This window comes from Cyrtonyx montezumae, unplaced genomic scaffold (genome assembly GCF_038088225.1).
Source record: "Cyrtonyx montezumae isolate F1298 unplaced genomic scaffold, pur_monq_1.0 scaffold_8, whole genome shotgun sequence".
NCBI classification, from domain to species: domain Eukaryota; kingdom Metazoa; phylum Chordata; class Aves; order Galliformes; family Odontophoridae; genus Cyrtonyx; species Cyrtonyx montezumae.
The window spans coordinates 101,930,986-101,947,397 of NW_027072089.1; the positions used below are offsets into that span (position 1 = coordinate 101,930,986).

General features: G+C 45.7%; 1 protein-coding gene across 5 annotated transcripts in view; it reads right to left on the reverse strand.

The window, feature by feature from the left end:
* The window catches only part of TMEM108 (transmembrane protein 108), a 150,877-nt gene that overhangs the window by 1,008 nt on the left and 133,457 nt on the right, over window positions 1-16,412 (reverse strand). For all 5 annotated transcript variants that reach the window (XM_065751706.1, XM_065751705.1, XM_065751708.1 and 2 more), the window contains 2 exons: window positions 7,259-8,374; window positions 463-617 (listed from right to left, as the gene is read on the reverse strand). In XM_065751706.1, the coding sequence (XP_065607778.1) occupies window positions 463-617; window positions 7,259-8,374 (1,271 nt within the window). The remainder of the gene's footprint in view (window positions 1-462; window positions 618-7,258; window positions 8,375-16,412) is intronic.

The following is a 16,412-nucleotide window of genomic DNA, read 5'->3' on the forward strand; positions in this document are numbered from 1 at the left end:
TAGTTAGCTGCTGATCTCTTGAAATCCACTTTAGCATAAGCTCAAACTCTTCAATGCTTCTAGGTTTTGAATGCCTTTGAACTAAGCTAAACTATTCTTTGCCATCTCTGAGGCCAGCTAATATTTACATTGGTAGGATCGCCTCCCCATACATTAATGCTACCACAGAACCAGACAGAGCCCTTCAGGAAGGGCTCACACACTCCCATATGCTGGTGCGTGGATCACCAAGGTACTGGAGGACTCACTCTCTGAACTGGCATTTGAGAAACTATAGGCACATTTATCATTATTTATTGCATCTCATGATACACTTGTTGGAGAGAGGTTGAGGCTTTCTGAAAAACTGTTTCCCTGAATATGCACAGGGATTTCAAGGCTTTATTAATGTGACTTCCTCTCCTTGCCTCCCAGTATGGCTTCAGTTACCGTTTTCAAGCACTAGTTATGCAAGTGAGGTACCTCTGAAGTCTCCAGGGACTGGATCTCTCTTGGTAACTCCACAGCATGCCTGTTGAAGTAGTCCATGGTAATAGCATTATTCCAATAGCTCAGATTGTTTTCTGGGTTGGATGTCTTTTTCTTCCTTCTCATGCAGCAGACTGTCAGCAGAACCGCTGTCAACAGAAATATGCCAAAAAATTGGTTATATCCTTTCAAGAAGGACTCAGTAGTAGTGGGGATTTGGCTTAAAGCTACTTCAGGAGTGAGCTGGTGACATTCATTCATACAGTTCACTCTCAGTTAGATCCTGACTTAACTGTGGTTTCTGTTAGAGATGAGGCTTTGGGCTTGGCAGGATATGTAGTTTTCACTTTCTTCTTGACACGACTTTTTAAACCTTCTGATGTGGCCACCTGGCTAATGAAGAAGCTCCGGTGTTGTAATGGGTAGCATTGGAACACCTAGCCAGGGACTGTCAGACCCTCTTGGACAGAGAGCACTCCACAGGGACTGCAAAGGATCCCTCTGCACAGACAACTTCTGCTTCTGGCGCGTTCGGGCCCTGCAGCTGTGAGCAGTGGGCAGTGACAGACGCTGGCCCAAGGCTCAAATACCAAATCCACAAATGCATGTAGTTGCATGTCTTCAATATCCAAAGCCTCTGCTGCTGATCCCTGCCCCAGTACCTCACATGCATCATGAAGCACGTGACCATGCTCCAAAACAAGAGACCACCATGGGAACAGAGGGATGAGACAGCAACTGAGGAGGGCTGGGGATCCCCTCTGGCACCTGCCTTTTGTAGCTGACATTTCCAGGGTAGCACTGGCCCAAGTCAACCAGAACTGGGGTTTTCCTGCCTGTCCACATCAGGATGGCAGCAGTAGCACCAGAGTCTGCTTTCTGGAATCACTCTCATTTTGATCATCTCTGTTGCAATGCAGGTTTGTAATCTCAGCAATTTTATGAGAGCTGGGCAAACCCACTGTAACAAACTTACTGCTCCCACTGGCCCTTGCTCAGGCAGAATTTAGGTGCATACAAGGGTTTATTTGGAGGAGTAATGCAAAGCTCGGTGTGCTTATTTTATACCTGTGGAACAAATTGAACATTTGGGTTTGCAACCTACCTGATTTACACAGACAGACAGGTAGCTGGGTGCATACTTACTCTGATTTGTACCTGTGAAACAGGGAATGCCCTGCTGTAAATTCACTCCATAATTTCTAAACCCCTCATGATAGAAAAGGAGAAAATATTCACAAAGCGGGAAAATATATTATTTTCTCAGCTACGGCTGAGAATTATTTATTAGAATTATAGCCTGGGGAAAGGAAAGACTGCAGAGAGGTCAAAACTGCTTTTTATGTTTTGACAAACATTGCAGTTACCCACATGCCATGGACCTAATTTCGTTTCCAATCTATTCACACAAAATGGCAATACCAAAGTGCAAGGCTAGAGCTCTATTTAAAACAAAAGAATAAGACAAAATGGAAATAGGTTTGAGTCAGGCAGTTTACGTATCATTCAAAGGGAAAGGTGAGCTTACTCTATAAACCATCTTACAAAATTAATGGAAAAATCTCCATCACAGTTTAAAAAAGCTGGTCATCATCAAACTTACTATTATCCAGTCTGGGTGATGGGCACAAACTGGTGCTGCTGAGCCCCCGTGCAGGCAGCCCCCTCTTTGCCAGCAGCACCACTCTCTGCCTGGGGAAATGCTCGACTTCCCCAAGGGATGCTTCTTCTCCCCTTGCTTTGCTTGGACCCAGGAGGCTGCTCTGAGTCCCAGCCAAGCATGAAGGCTTGTTAGGATGAGAAAGTGAAGTGGGGCATACATTTCATTCTCCCAGCGCTCTCCGAGGCACACCAGCATTCTGAAGTCACCTGAGGAGATGAGAGCCCCAGGAAACCAGTCTCTGTGCAAATATTTTGAAAACTCAAAGTTTTACAGCTTATAAAATGTTGTGGCTGCTGACAGGGAAGGATCGGATGTAGGTTTTAGGAGCTGCAAAGCCAGTGACATTACGTCAAGGGAGATCTCTGCTCCTTCCAGCAGGAAACGGTCTTGCTGTATGTTTGCTATACAGCCATTGTGCTCTCTCCCTTAATTATGCCCTTGGCCTCCAACCTCAGTGCACAAACGAGCAAATGGATGAGATTGTGGAAAATGAGTTCCCAAGCTTTCTCAAATCTAACATATTTTAGCAGAAGGCTGTCTGCCTAAGCTGCTTCAAAGCAGAGGAGACTTGGTTTAAGAGGCAGAGAGAGGGCAGCGGGGCTGGAAGGGGGGTATTCCTCTTCCTCTCAAATTTACTAACCCTCTTGGGTCAGTGAATCTAGTAGCTCTTAGAACAGTAATAGGAATGGGGTACAGTTCACCTACATTCTTGAATATCTGTTCAGTCCCATGCTTAGTACTGTGTCTACTTTAGAAAACCTCTTCGCAGGCAGGCAGTTGTGATGGTCAGCTATGACTTGCTAAGTGGATGACACACAGAGAGGGCAGAGATGGTTTGCAATGGACATGTAGCAGTAACAGTGACAAGGGAGCTAGAAGAGGAAGGCTAGCTGCAATTCCCCTCCTATTTCTCCTGTTACGATGTGTCCCTACAAGGATGAGAAACTGCTGTTCAGTGCTCCCTATCACCTTTGCCTCAGAGAATAACGCCCTTTGGGCAGAGAAAGTGCTAACTCTGGTGTTCTGACACACACTCAGATCCTTCCTGGGGTCAGGGAAGCAGTACTGACTTTCTGCTTCAGCTCCATTTTGCAGTTAATCCCAGGTGCCATGAGAAGAATATCTCAGTGATGTCACTGGGTAAGCCTGATCATGACACAAGAGAACACCCCACCCAGTGTAAGGACCTGGAGTGACTGCATTCCCATTGCATTCCCAAGAAGTTGGTTCAATACTGAATAACCTTCATGGAGACATATTTACATTTCCCTTGTAGGGTGAGCTCCTCCAGCTTCAGCCCCACTTCCTCAATCTCCATTTGCCTTATTTTGTTTTATTAAAAGCCTCCACCATGCCAACAGCAATGTCTCAAACCTGTGGGCTTAAGCCTTTGCCTGGACTGTGCAATTTCACAAGAGGAGCTATGTTGAATTTCCCCACTCACGTGGCTCCTTTCTAATCTTCACATCTTTTTTTTTCTAAACATAAATTAGGATTATACACCATATTCAATAGTGGCTTCATGAAGGCAGCATAAGGAGACCACGCTAACTGCCTCCGCTTATCTGGTCGTCTTCTGTCTACTCTTTCAACTCACGTAAACGTTACCACTCTTACATAGCTATGTACTCCCTCCACCTACTCTCTGGCTCCACATAAATACAATTGAATGCTGAAAGTTAAAATTCAGGAAGCACTGGGATTGTGGGATGTTAGTATTTTTTTCTCCCTGTGTCTGTACATCATCAGAAAAACACAGCTTGTAAAAACCCTTGATAAAATAGCATTTTATCCATGTTTTCTTCCTTTTTCCTCATTTATTGTGACTGTATCTAAGTGCCCATCATTAAGCATCTCTGAAAGAGCGTGCCTGTTGCTTGGGCTGTCTACAGCAGTACAACCTCAGCTGTGTTGCAGGTATCACAGTGGGTTTTGTTACTGACCAACTGAAGACAGGGGCTCTTCTCAAGCTGGGTCAGAGCTCACCTCTGGGGAGGACACTCAGTGCTTGGAATCACTCTCCCTGCAGACAGGGGAAGCAAACATCTGCAGTTCCTGTGACTGAGAAAGTAGGTGAGATGATTTTGGAAAGTGTCAGCGTACATGGAATGTGACTGCACGGCGTTAGGTCCAAGGCAGTTCTTCATCTATTCTTTGAGTTCTGCTGACGTTTCCATTTGAGGCTCAGTCTTTCCCTCACGTTTTCTCATGTCAGCAGAACTGATGGACTGAACTGACTTCTGTGCATCTGATTGGCCGGTTTCAGTTCTTCAGCGTTTTATTGTGCCAGTCTGTAATTACAGAGCTCTAAGTCCTGGGAGCCCAAGGACTGTGCCAGTGAGTTTTAAAACAAGTTCATATGGTGCCTCGTTCTGCATTGCAGCCACATGTGAGACAGGGGCACACACACTTGTGCAGAAGAATGTTCAAAGCTGCCTGAAGGACACTGCAAAGCCAACTGCAACTGTGACATGCAGAAATTACTGATAGCAGTGTTATATACCACTCTGCTTTTCTGGGAACATAATGATACACTATCCTTCAGTTTTGCAGCCCTCAAGTGGAGCAAGCAACATTACTCTCATTATTCATACCACAGAACCAAAGTACCGAAAGGTGAGATGATTTCCCCAGATTCACACAGCAGACGTGGCTCATGCATTCCTATTCAAGCCACCCCTTATCTGCCTAGAATGTGAAGGCTTTTCAGTGGGACTCAGAGACCTATATGTTCTTACAAGGATGAGGAGACTGCTGTGTGGAGGCCGCTGTTGCTTAATGCGACAGCACAGGGCTGGGCCTCCATGCCCTTGACACTTCCTCTGGGCAGCGTCCCAAGGCAGGAGGACAGTGTTTTCTCAGCCCATGCTCACCACAGCTGTGAAGACTTCTCACTTCAGACACTTTCATCCCTTGAAGAAGAAATGAAACCCAAAGGGCCGTGCCCTTATCTGTCTTTTTGCATCCGGACCAGAACTGAGGAGCGATTGCAGCATGGGTCTTTCTTTGGCTGTGAGCTCTGTGCCCTGGAGGTGGCGGCAGTCCCCTTCGTTGTGCACTGCCACACAGCGTACACTGTGCACTGTACGCTGTATGTACGCTGAGTGCCACAGAAAACATTTACATGCCTGTCATTTTAGCTCTGAGCATCCCCGGATTTTAAAAGGAGAGTCCCGCTGAGGACCTAGAAATCTGGTCCTGAAAGTATCCGGATCAGGTAAACACCCAGTTATATTACAACCAGTACAGGGAACTGCAAAATAACAGTTACCTGTTCTAAACTATAGCTTACAAATACAAGAAGCAGGATAGATGCAGTCATACGGGCATATACTGTTCATGATGCATAAGATAAGAAGAATGGTTCTCACCACATAATGTGCAGTAGGTTAGAAACCCTGCCAGCAGACTCTTCATCTTATTAATACCTATGATTAGTTATTTGATTATATATGGCACACTACAAGCAGGGGCATACACCCCTTGTTATTTGACTATACTTGGCACACTGGTCATTCTTCCTCTGCTTGTGCTGTGTGGCATTACAGGTTGCATTTTGCTTGTGGATGCACTCTACTCAGATCAGCTTTCTTTCTCAAAACTGGCCTCAAACACAGCGAAGGGAAGAATTTATTTAACCTCTATTTCTAGTGATTGATAGACAAGGCACTGTTCAGCAGCTCATCAAATACTGCTTTTATTGCTGTAACCCACTTTAGTCTCTTCTCCATCCACACACACACACTTGTGTGTTTGTTTCACTTTGTTTCAATCGTCAGCCTTTTAGATTTAAGCCTTGTTTTGACCAGTGGTTTTAACCACGTTGGCAACAGCAACACTGATGGTCCCATGGGCACAAGACTAACAGACACACTGAGCCAATCCAATAATTCTCAGCTGCCAAGAGGATTGGTCCTGCTTCCTTTCCAGGTGTGTATCCCTGCAGCTCGTCTGTTCCAGATCTTGAGCTTACTGACCTGCAGGGAGCTGACTCAGCCCTCTACATGCACAAAGAGCAAAGTGAGCATTTTTGACCACTTTAGCAATATGAAAGTGGCTCAAGAGAGGTGCCAGGTGAGGACAGCACTACTCCTTTGGGCAGGAGTATGTTGTAAGACTGACTCAGTTAACACATCTAACTGTGTGTTCTCATCACCGCTTACAGCTGTAAATAACAGGATTAATACTCAGCATTGCTGGCAGCTACCCTTTTATTTTTCCACAGGTAGCAAAGATGAGAAATGTTTGGTTTTGATTCACTCTGAACAGATCAGCATCCCATAGCACACTGAGTGGCTTTTCCTTGGCTCCAAAGAGTGAAATACCAGAGAATATGTTGTCCTACATTGCTGAAACAATTTTGCTGAGTAGGGGAGATGACAGTGTCCACTCTAGCTTTTGCACTGTTCAACAACCTATTTTTTTGCAGCTGAGTCAAATGATGAGACCCTAAACCAGCTCTGGAAACTAACTGGAGATGTTCCCTCAGGTGTCTGATTCCTGTGGTCTGGAAGCCAACACTTCAAACTCTTGGAGGCAGCTCCAGGTCAGGCAGAATTACAATGAAGGAAAATAACTAACTGGTTATTAGAATGACATGACTTTAAAACTGATGGTTCACAAACTGCTTGCAAATAAATATTTCAATGAATTGGTAAAAGTGTAGTTCCCTAAGGTGCCAGTCATCATAATTATCATTAATCTTTTGGGTTAGCAATGGGCTTTTAAAAACCAGTTCCTGGGCAGAATATAGCACTCAATAAACTGAACAGTTGCACAACTTTTGGTCACCAACTTAAACATCTTGAAGTAAAGCTGATTTGCCTCCTACAGTTGTTCAGCCTTTGCCTTATTACCCTCATAGTGCAGAGCCCCCAAACACTGTGTGATTTCTAATAGCAATGCAGAAAGTATGTGTTGAGTGTAAGCACAGCACTCCTGCACTTGGAGCTGATCTGCACAGGCACTTTACTCAGTGAATGAGTTAGTTAGAAGTCTAGTGACGGCTTCTCATCTATCTCAGTCTCCCCTGACACTGTTGGCTCCTCAACTACACCATGAATGGGTTGAAACCTGAATTTTAAGGAATGTGAGAAAGAAAGAGAAATAAAGCAGCAATTAACTTACAACATGAGGATATTGGTACGCTGATGGCCAGAATGATCCAGGCAATGTCCATCTTGCTGAGGCAGATGGTAGCTCTGTGCTGGGGCTTGTCTCCCTCGGTCACATGGGAGATATTTCCTTGCACCCCAGGTTTCCAGGTCCCGGCAGGAACCAGCCTGTTGAGGAAGTTTCCAGTTGCAGTGGAACCAGCAGTGGACATGGAGCTGGACAACCCCGTGGCAGGCATGGTGGAGAGAGCGCTGCCCAGCGAGGTCGTGTCTGTCACCAGGCCCTGCTGTGTTGGAGCAGTGCCCTCGAGGTCCCCCACTGCCGGGGAGGAGATGTTGACATCAAAGCTGGGCTGGATTGAGTGACCTGCTGCTGCTGCTGGTGCAGTTCCAGGGCCAGCAAACAAGGGGACATTTGTACTGAGATTCAAGGTTACCCAAGAGTTGTTTTTGCTCAGCATATCCCACATACCATAATGGGTGGGTTTAAAAGGCACCGACACTGCTTCGGGATCAGTTGACGGTCCAGCAGTTGTGGTGGCAAAATCTGCATTCTGCACAACTTGCTCGGCCCCATTCCCTCGCTCTGCTTCCCTAAGGCTTCCCGAGGTGTCAGGGTGGGGAGAAGGGTCTGAGGGTGTAGTTCTGGCCAGCCCCGTGCCAGTGGGGTCACTGGAGGTTGCAGTCTGGGACTGAAAGGGATGGTCTGTGAAAGGGCTCCTCAGGGTAGGGAAGGGAGAGTGCAGGGTTGTCTTTAGGTAAGGCTCTGAAGACTCTGTGAAGTTGCCTTTGAAAATTTGGAATATTTTCCCTTTGGGGCGAGTCTGTCCCGAGTACAGCGCACTCTGGTTATACAAATGATACGTTTCCTTTTCGCCAACGTGAGGGCTGCTCGCCTGTGTTTGAGCAGTGGAAGCATTGCTCCCCGCCAGGCTGACAGGACGGGGGACGGCGTGAGCGGAGGTGGGGACGGGCTCCGCCATGTGACGATCCTTGTGGCGAGGCGTCGTTCCCATGGCTGTGACAGTGGTAGTGTCCATCAGGAGGCCCTGAGAGGAGGATACAGCAGGAGACAGTACCTGAACAGAAAACACCAGCTCTTCCGTCAGTGCCAAGATCAGTAGAACACCTGGAGGAAGAAATGGAAAGGGTGAGACACAGGGGAGGGACAAGAAGATGGAGGACAGCATGGCTGTGTGCTTGTGCTTTGCTCCTCCCAGCTGAGAGCCAAGCTGGCAGGAGAGCCTACCGTCCACGTGCCCTGGAAAAGAGGATTTAGTGCCTCTGGGAATTGGAAGAGAAATAGGATCTGCAGTGTCTGTTTGGGAGTAGTGGGAAGGAGAAGGCTGCACAGAATCTCTGTGGTGAAGGGAGAAAGGAGCTCGCCAAGTGGATATTCTAAAGCATCATACATAGCTGTAGGTGACTCCCATGCAGAAGCTACAAAGCATCCTCCTCTTCAGTGGTAAGAACAAAGGATATGTTCATTTCTGTTGTAGCCAAAGGCCTCCAGATGAATGGCCATATCATGACAAGGAACCTTTGTCTGCTCATTATTTTGGCTGAAAAAATCCTGAATTTGGCTGCGTCCAGTCTTGGATGCCATTAAGCAATCTGCTTTTGAGAGAGCAGCTGCTTAGCCCTTGCTGAAAATTAGGTCAAGAAGGGATGTTTGATGCGGGGACTTCCTAGCTTATGATGTGTCCTTTATTTAGAAACTTGGGAAATCTAATCTCTCATCTCTGAGTATGAGATGTGGAAAATCCACAAATGTCAGAAACGATCAAGAAATTGTAACTATCAAAGACATTTTAAAAAGCCATGTGATTACTGAGGATCTAACTCCATCTAACACAACTGCCCCTTCTCACATACTCACACACAAATTTTTGTTTGGGTCCCATTCTCTACTTATAAATGCTGTGGGTTTGGTTCTGTGAGATTTGCCTCCCGCCTTCCTCCACAGGGCACACTGTTTCATGAGGTGCCAGATTCACACCACTGGGGACATTTATTCAGAGTCTAGTTAATGGACATGGGCAGCTGCAACAGCATAAGCATGTCCAGGATGCGGGGCTAATATGCCCTGAGTTAGTGCGACCTGCAGGGACCACATCAATCACATGTCAGCATTTCCATATGTTGAAGCTGCCAAGTTTAATGTGGACCTCTGCCCACTACGAAACACAAGGGATGACCCTGTTTTGCATGGCTCACTGAGCATCATCAGATGACACCATTAGCACACTGCTAGTGTGAATTTCAGCCCAGGATCTCAAGGGGAAAGACACTGACACTGTCTTAAAAAAAAACCAAGGAGATAAGTTCATCAAAACTTCAGGACCCCAAACAGGTAATGACCTTCCAGCCAAAACTGTGGAGTGCCTGCCTGCATGTTCCCCATCCTCTGCCCCTCCAGGTTTGCCAGCTCTGTCAGTGATGCTATGCCATTTACTTCTACCCTACAATGGAATATCTGTGGTGGGTACCAGCGGAAAATTGGAAACTGGAAGGGGCAGTCTCTCTGATTAGGTGCCCACTGGATCCAAAGGCTGTGTTGTATGTTAGCCAGAGGCAAATGTCATGAAATGTGTTTATTCCGACTCAATACACGTAGCAGAAATTCACCAAAGGAGTAGTACTTATCCCTTTCACTTAGCTAAGAGCTATGCTTTGATCGCCAACTATCATTTCTGAAGCAGAACAGCGCAGAGTTCTGCAACCACCAAAATTCACCTCATCTTGCCCCGGATGCCTCTCGCTCCTTCGCAGGGCATCCTGAAGATCTGAACACTTCAAAACACACTGAACACCGACTCAATAATGCAGTGAGAGCCACTTACAAGCAGTGCACTTTCCAATACCTGGTGCTAAAATTAGCTCATATTTTTTTTATTTCTGAATTAAATGCCTGCTGAGTAAGTGATCCTCAGGGATACTGCTTCAAAATTCCTAGTCTGTCACAGACAACACGCTCTTAGCAGAACACCTAGTCAAAGAGAAAAACATATTCTGTACATTAAAGTGCAACCAGCAGATCAGACCATGGTGTATTTGTGAAGCATCACTCTTGGAAATGAAAGGCAGGAGTCATCTTCACATTTTTGGCAGCACTTACTCTGAGGTCAAGGTCAAAGCAGATATTCCTGTGTCCATATGGCTCATATTGCATGCCAAGACAAGTTGCTGTTACAGAACAAATACAAAGAGGAGAGGATGAAAAATTATTTTGCATTTGGTGTGTGGGGATAATGTTTCTGGAAACTTTGGGCCTGCTGTTCTGGGCACAGATGACAAAGGGCACTGGCAGATCTCAGGACACACTAGACTGCAATGATTATAGCAGTCTTTGTGCAGCCACTTTCTTTCACGCCTCACACAGAGAAAAACCTCCTTATTGGACTAATGCCTTTTTTTTTCCTGCAGGATATTCTTTAAGTAATAAGGGAGTTGTCACCTCTTCTGCATGCTGTGCCCTGAGGTCAGCAACCCTAATTTTTGTCTGAAAGCCTAATATCCATCTCTACCACTTGAAATGCCGATAAATCAGGAGCTTGCTGCTGGAAGTATTTATAATCTCTCTGGGACAGTTTGTTGTGGTAGCAGGCTGCCATGCATCAGGCCCAGGAAGCCAGATACACTTAGTTAGTACCTTTATATGACTTGTAAAATGTTAATAATCATTAGAAGAAAATATTACTCTGTCATAAGCCACTTATCTGACAATAAAAAATAATACCGATAACATTTGGCTCTCTCAGGCTGTGACAGTCAGGTTTTGCTTGTCTGCTGGCCTCCCTTTAACAGTCCCTGCAGGACCACCATGGCCCCATCAGCTGCAGCTCCACAGGACATTTTTTTTCCCTGATTTAGAGGGCAGCAGTAACTCTTTCAGAGACAACCAGAGCTAGTGTGCATCTATAACTACTTAAAAAAGATTGGGCTTGGTAGATCACTGTAAAAATAGCTGGTGTTGTATATTTAGGGAAAACCAGCTGGTAATAATGATTTCACAGTAGGCTTTGTTGGCCATTTTAAGTAGAATTAATTGGCTTTCTAATTGATCAACAGCCAATTGGAAACCAAAAGTGAAGTTGGAACCCGTATGCTCAGCACCATCCGTGCAGGGACACCTCAGCATGGCCTGTCTGGATTTGCAGTTAGTTGCCTGGGTGCCCAGAGCTCTCGTCTGTATCACTTGAGGGTATGCAGTAACATACAAAATGGGAATATTATTATGGTCCCTGATATCAAACTGCCCTGTTTGACAACTTTGGCCTAAGCCCAGGAAAATAAGATACTGAATTTCTCTACCAAGGTGCGGGAGACATTCATCACAGAAATAGGCTTAACCAGCACCTTCCTCCCTTCCCATCCTCTCCCTGCTTTTCAAATGCCCCTGCACTGAGGAACGGGACACCAGTTTGGCCGTGAGCAGATTACTACTGGAATGAAACCTACTGGCTGCTATAAAGTTGTCATGGACGAAGTAATGATATCTCAGATGATACAGTACATAGGCAGATGGTCTTGGTCAGATCAAAGCCCAGTTCTGCAGCCTTTGCCAAAGTCCTTCAGGCCTGTCTGCCAGAGACTCCTCTGACTGACCTTACTTCGGACGTAAGCTCTTTGGGCTAAGAACTGGTAGTTCTATCTATATGCTGCCATCATGGCAATACATACGGATATAAGCGTGATGATAGCAAAAAATAATAAATAATTATATTTTCAAAGGTCAAGTCACACCATTAGTTGTTTTTTTTTTTCTCATAAAGGCCCATTTCTAAGTTATAGGAGCTCATGCTTGAAAGGGGTCATAGAGGTTTGACTCTTAAATATGGCGTGTCAAATTCCCACTTTTGGAGTCCAAATTTATGACTGCATTAAAACCATTCAACCCTAATGAGAAGGTTCAGTGGCCTAATGTCTCAGCAGTCTGAACTGTGCCATCCCGTGTTCTTGCATATTGTATCAAGAATTGAACGTTAAGTACAAAATGAATTGACTCAAGGATGAAGCACGGCAGAGTGACAGCAGAGGGTACGGAGAGAGGATCGTTACATGTTTAGCCATAAAAGCCCTAACTAATAACGTGGTGCAACGGTTCCAGTCTCAACAGATCTTTCCTGCAGTGCTTCTTCCCATCATATATGCACAGGATGAGCCCAGAAATGGTGTGTACAGTTTTGCACATCAGAAAAATGAAGGAGCTCCCATAACAGCAATTTTTAAAAAGACTGGAGTTGATGTCCTCAACGATATCGGGGATGCTGAATGTCAGGAACATTTTGCTTTCCCAGGTGATGAAGTCAAGAAGGGCATCTCTACCCAAAGTCTCACCTTTGAAAATCGTTTGGAACTTTCTCATTATCCTTTTGAGATAGGAGGCAGAGCTGGGTCTTTCCAAATCAGAAAAATGAAGTAACTTGTGCCCCTGCAGCTCAAGTTCTTTCACCATTTTACTTCAGGACCCCCGCAGTCCCTGCCAGGAGGGGGTTCTATTTTCAGGTAGAAGTTACTACCTCCCAGTGCTGCACTGGGTGCTCTGTGGGCACGCTGTGTGCCACCGTTCTGCACGGGATGGCAGCCATGTGTGCAGTTGCTAGGTCAGCTTCTTGCATTCAGCCTCCCTGGGGCACCACTGCTAAACAACACAGACTTTACATAACTCATGATCTAAGCCCCATGGAAAGGTTCCCAATGGCTTTAGCACGCTTTGGACCAAGCTCTAATTGCCGAAGACACAGTGGAAACTTTTGAGCTGTACATTCGCATTTTCTACAGCCAGTGAATATGCACAAAGGGCTCCGTTTGGCGTTTGAGTCCTTGTGGCCTCTGCTACCTCAGGCAACAGGACAGACAGAGCCACCTCGAGCAGCACTTGGCATACATTTTACCTCTAGGAAGTCAGGAAGGGCTTTCTGTGCAGATACGTACTGCTGAAGGAGTCATTATATCAGACTGCCATGGGCAAAGGAGGCTCAGGGAGCCACCTTACAAAGGATCTATTATCCACAGACCCAGTGCAGGGACGCACGTGGGCAGTGTGCAGAATGCTGGAGCTCCCTGTGCTTCAAACCATCTCGCCTTCCTGAGTGATGGTGAGGGTCGTGTGAAGCCTGCTCAGAGCACCACCAATGTTATTATTGCAAAGAAAGCTTTCTTCCCAATACAGTTAACATGTCACATGGCTCACCACAAACCCAAAACATAATAGGCAGCAAAATGCATCTTTAAAAGGTGGAAACTGTACAGGAAGTATGATTATTTTTGTTACCCTCATTTTATTTGAGATCTCTGAAAGCAATGTGATTTTCACACACAGTGAAGCGACCTCTGTACAAACAAAGAGTTAAACAAATGTCATCCCTATGACTGGTGGAGGAACTGAGGGAAGAAAAGTAGGTTACTCTGCATAGAAAATTTATCTTCTCTGCCTATCAGTGGCTGTCATGCCAGCACTCCCAGGTATTAACTTACAAGTTATTGTCTGCTTTCCCTTGTAAGTACGAGACAGTGCAATCAGCCCAACTTCAGTACCCGAAGTATTTGATAAAATGTACAGAATGAGACACATGAAATAACAGCTCTATTTGCAGTAACGTAACGCAGCATCAGCAGCAGCTTTGGAAATCACACGTATAAACACAAATTAAGCAGTGCTCACTGACATTCCCTGTGAAACAACATTAATGGGAGCTGTGGTTTTCATGTACCAAGTATCCTTTAAGAACACAAAACACTGCTGAACACCATTACTGTTCCTAATGTCCATTTCCATCAAAGATTTTGAGAGACAAATAATAACTCATTTCTGGTCTCCCAGGGGTCTCCACAATGGGTGATACAAACACTACAGTCTCGTGCAGTTACAGAGCAGGCATCTCTCTGTTCACTTCCCTCCTGCACTAACGACTCACAGACACTGGGAATCGGTGCCTTAGAAATGCTTTTCATTGCCTGTTTATCTAAAAACATACAGACATTGGAGCTGTTGATCCTCCCAAAAAGGCTCACTGACAACACAGGACAACAATCACTACCGAGGGGAGGGTAATAGAAAGAAATAATGTGACTGTAGCTGCTCAAGGTAATCACTTACCTGAAAATATCATTTGGACTTGTCAGCAGACATCCTCACCTGCTCACATCACACAAATTTGGAAGCTTCATCGCTCAGTAGAGAAAGGAAAAATACATCTTCTCCCTAACAAGGCAGCTGCAGGCAGGAGTTGCTGTTATTGTTGGAACTGGTTTGGAGGAATGAGGACAGAGACAGCCCAGGCAGGCGTGTCTTGCAGGGCTGTGCAGGGAGAGAGCTTGCTCCTTTATGAGTACCTTCGGAACTGCAAAGATTACTTACGGAGCCAGTCCCCCTCTCTGTAAGCAGACTGAAGGGCTGCTTGGTATTCCAGCTTGGTTCCCCATCAAGTCCAGATACAGTTTGCCTGACACGGGTCTATTCAGATGCCAGAGGATTGGTGCGTTCTCTGGGAACAAAACAGCAACAAGCACCCCAGCTGCACGTCCTTGTGAGACTGCTCCTTCCCTGTTTCGAGGAAGAGTGCCCTCCCTCCAGCACAGCACTGAGCTTTTTGTGTCTGGATGGATTTTACAGATCCACCTCCTGCTTCTGTACCGCCACCAGATTTTCCACTTCATTCAATTATCTCTAATGGTATTACTAATGCTGTCAGAGGAAAATACGTGGAATGAAATAGGGAACCTCTTCCCTCCTTCTCCTTCCTTGGCATCAAAACGCGTGTTCTATATTTTACTATATCTACATTCCTCAATGATGAATGGGTAGTTTCTACTTTGTACCTATCAAATAAGTCCACTAATCCTGTGATACTTAAAGTCATAACCCTGCCACCCTTCTGTTCTGGCACAGCTGGGTGTGCAAAGAAATGTGTCCACTTCAGCCAAATCCCTCATAGAGCATGGGCAAACGCTGAGTGCAACAAGTTGGGGGCCTCTGGAAGTCCCCCGACAATCCCTGCTGCTCAGTCTTTGATTCAAAATCCCCCTCATACTCAAACAGCCCAAGCAATTTGTTACATAGGTCCTCACAGAATTTGTTCCTAATATGTTGCTACTGAGCAAAACCTGTTCCTACTCCTCTTTTATCATACAGGACCACAAAGGAGCTACATCATGATGACAGGTTCGAGGTTTGGCAGCATCAACAGCAACAGGACCTCAGAGTGTGACCCCAGTGGTGATTTTAGGAGCACACAGTCCCTATCAGGAAGTCTGGGCAGGTGCATATACCATATCACAAGTGTATTTTTCCCCTATTTACACACAGAGTGTTTTCACAGCCGTGATCATTTCACGGAGGATGTGCAGTGATGGAGGACAAACATTAATCTCAGATGTGCTTTGCATTTCTGTGCTCCTGTGCTGATGTTCCTTTTCTCCCTGCCATTTGCAGTTCACTTTTCATCCCTAATGCTGCCGGTCTGAAGGTTCCTCTAAATGAAGATATTCAGTGCGTTATGGAAAAAATTGCTCTTTACAAATATCAGCTTGTTTAGCAGTTTCTGGAACTCGGAGTTATTAAGAGCTTGCTGCTGAGACAATGATTGAGCATGAAGCTGCAGCTGGCGTAACAAGAGAGCCATGCCACATATTTTAACCTTTGCTGGAGGATTTGCCACATCTGTAAGCAGTAACTCAGCGCAGACTTCTTCCCTGTGTGCTGTCACGGATGGAAAGATACGGCTCAAAATTGCAAAGATTGTCATTTGGAATTTCACGTGAAAACTGTTCACAAGGACAGGGGCCCTGTACATTCCCTTGTCCAAAACCACACAGGACAAACCAAAAATGATGTTAAAAGCACACAAGTCTTCCCTGGTCTGACAGCTTCCCCTTCACACAAAGCTTGTCCAGTCCCAGCTTTGCAAATGCATATCCCCTCCTTTGCAGCCTTTGCTTGGCAGCAGTTTTTGTTGGCAGGATGCTGTTGCCAAGGGAGACAGAAAGGATGTGCAGCTGGCTTCTCTTTCACCTGCACTTAGTGCTGCTGATCCTATTTATGTTGCTGCAGAACCTCTGGCTTCTGAGAGACCTACCATCAATGTCACCAGACCTTCTCAAGAGTTTTGACAATGACACAAATAGCTGAGGCCTCTGATGGAAAGCTTAAAATAGGACCTTGC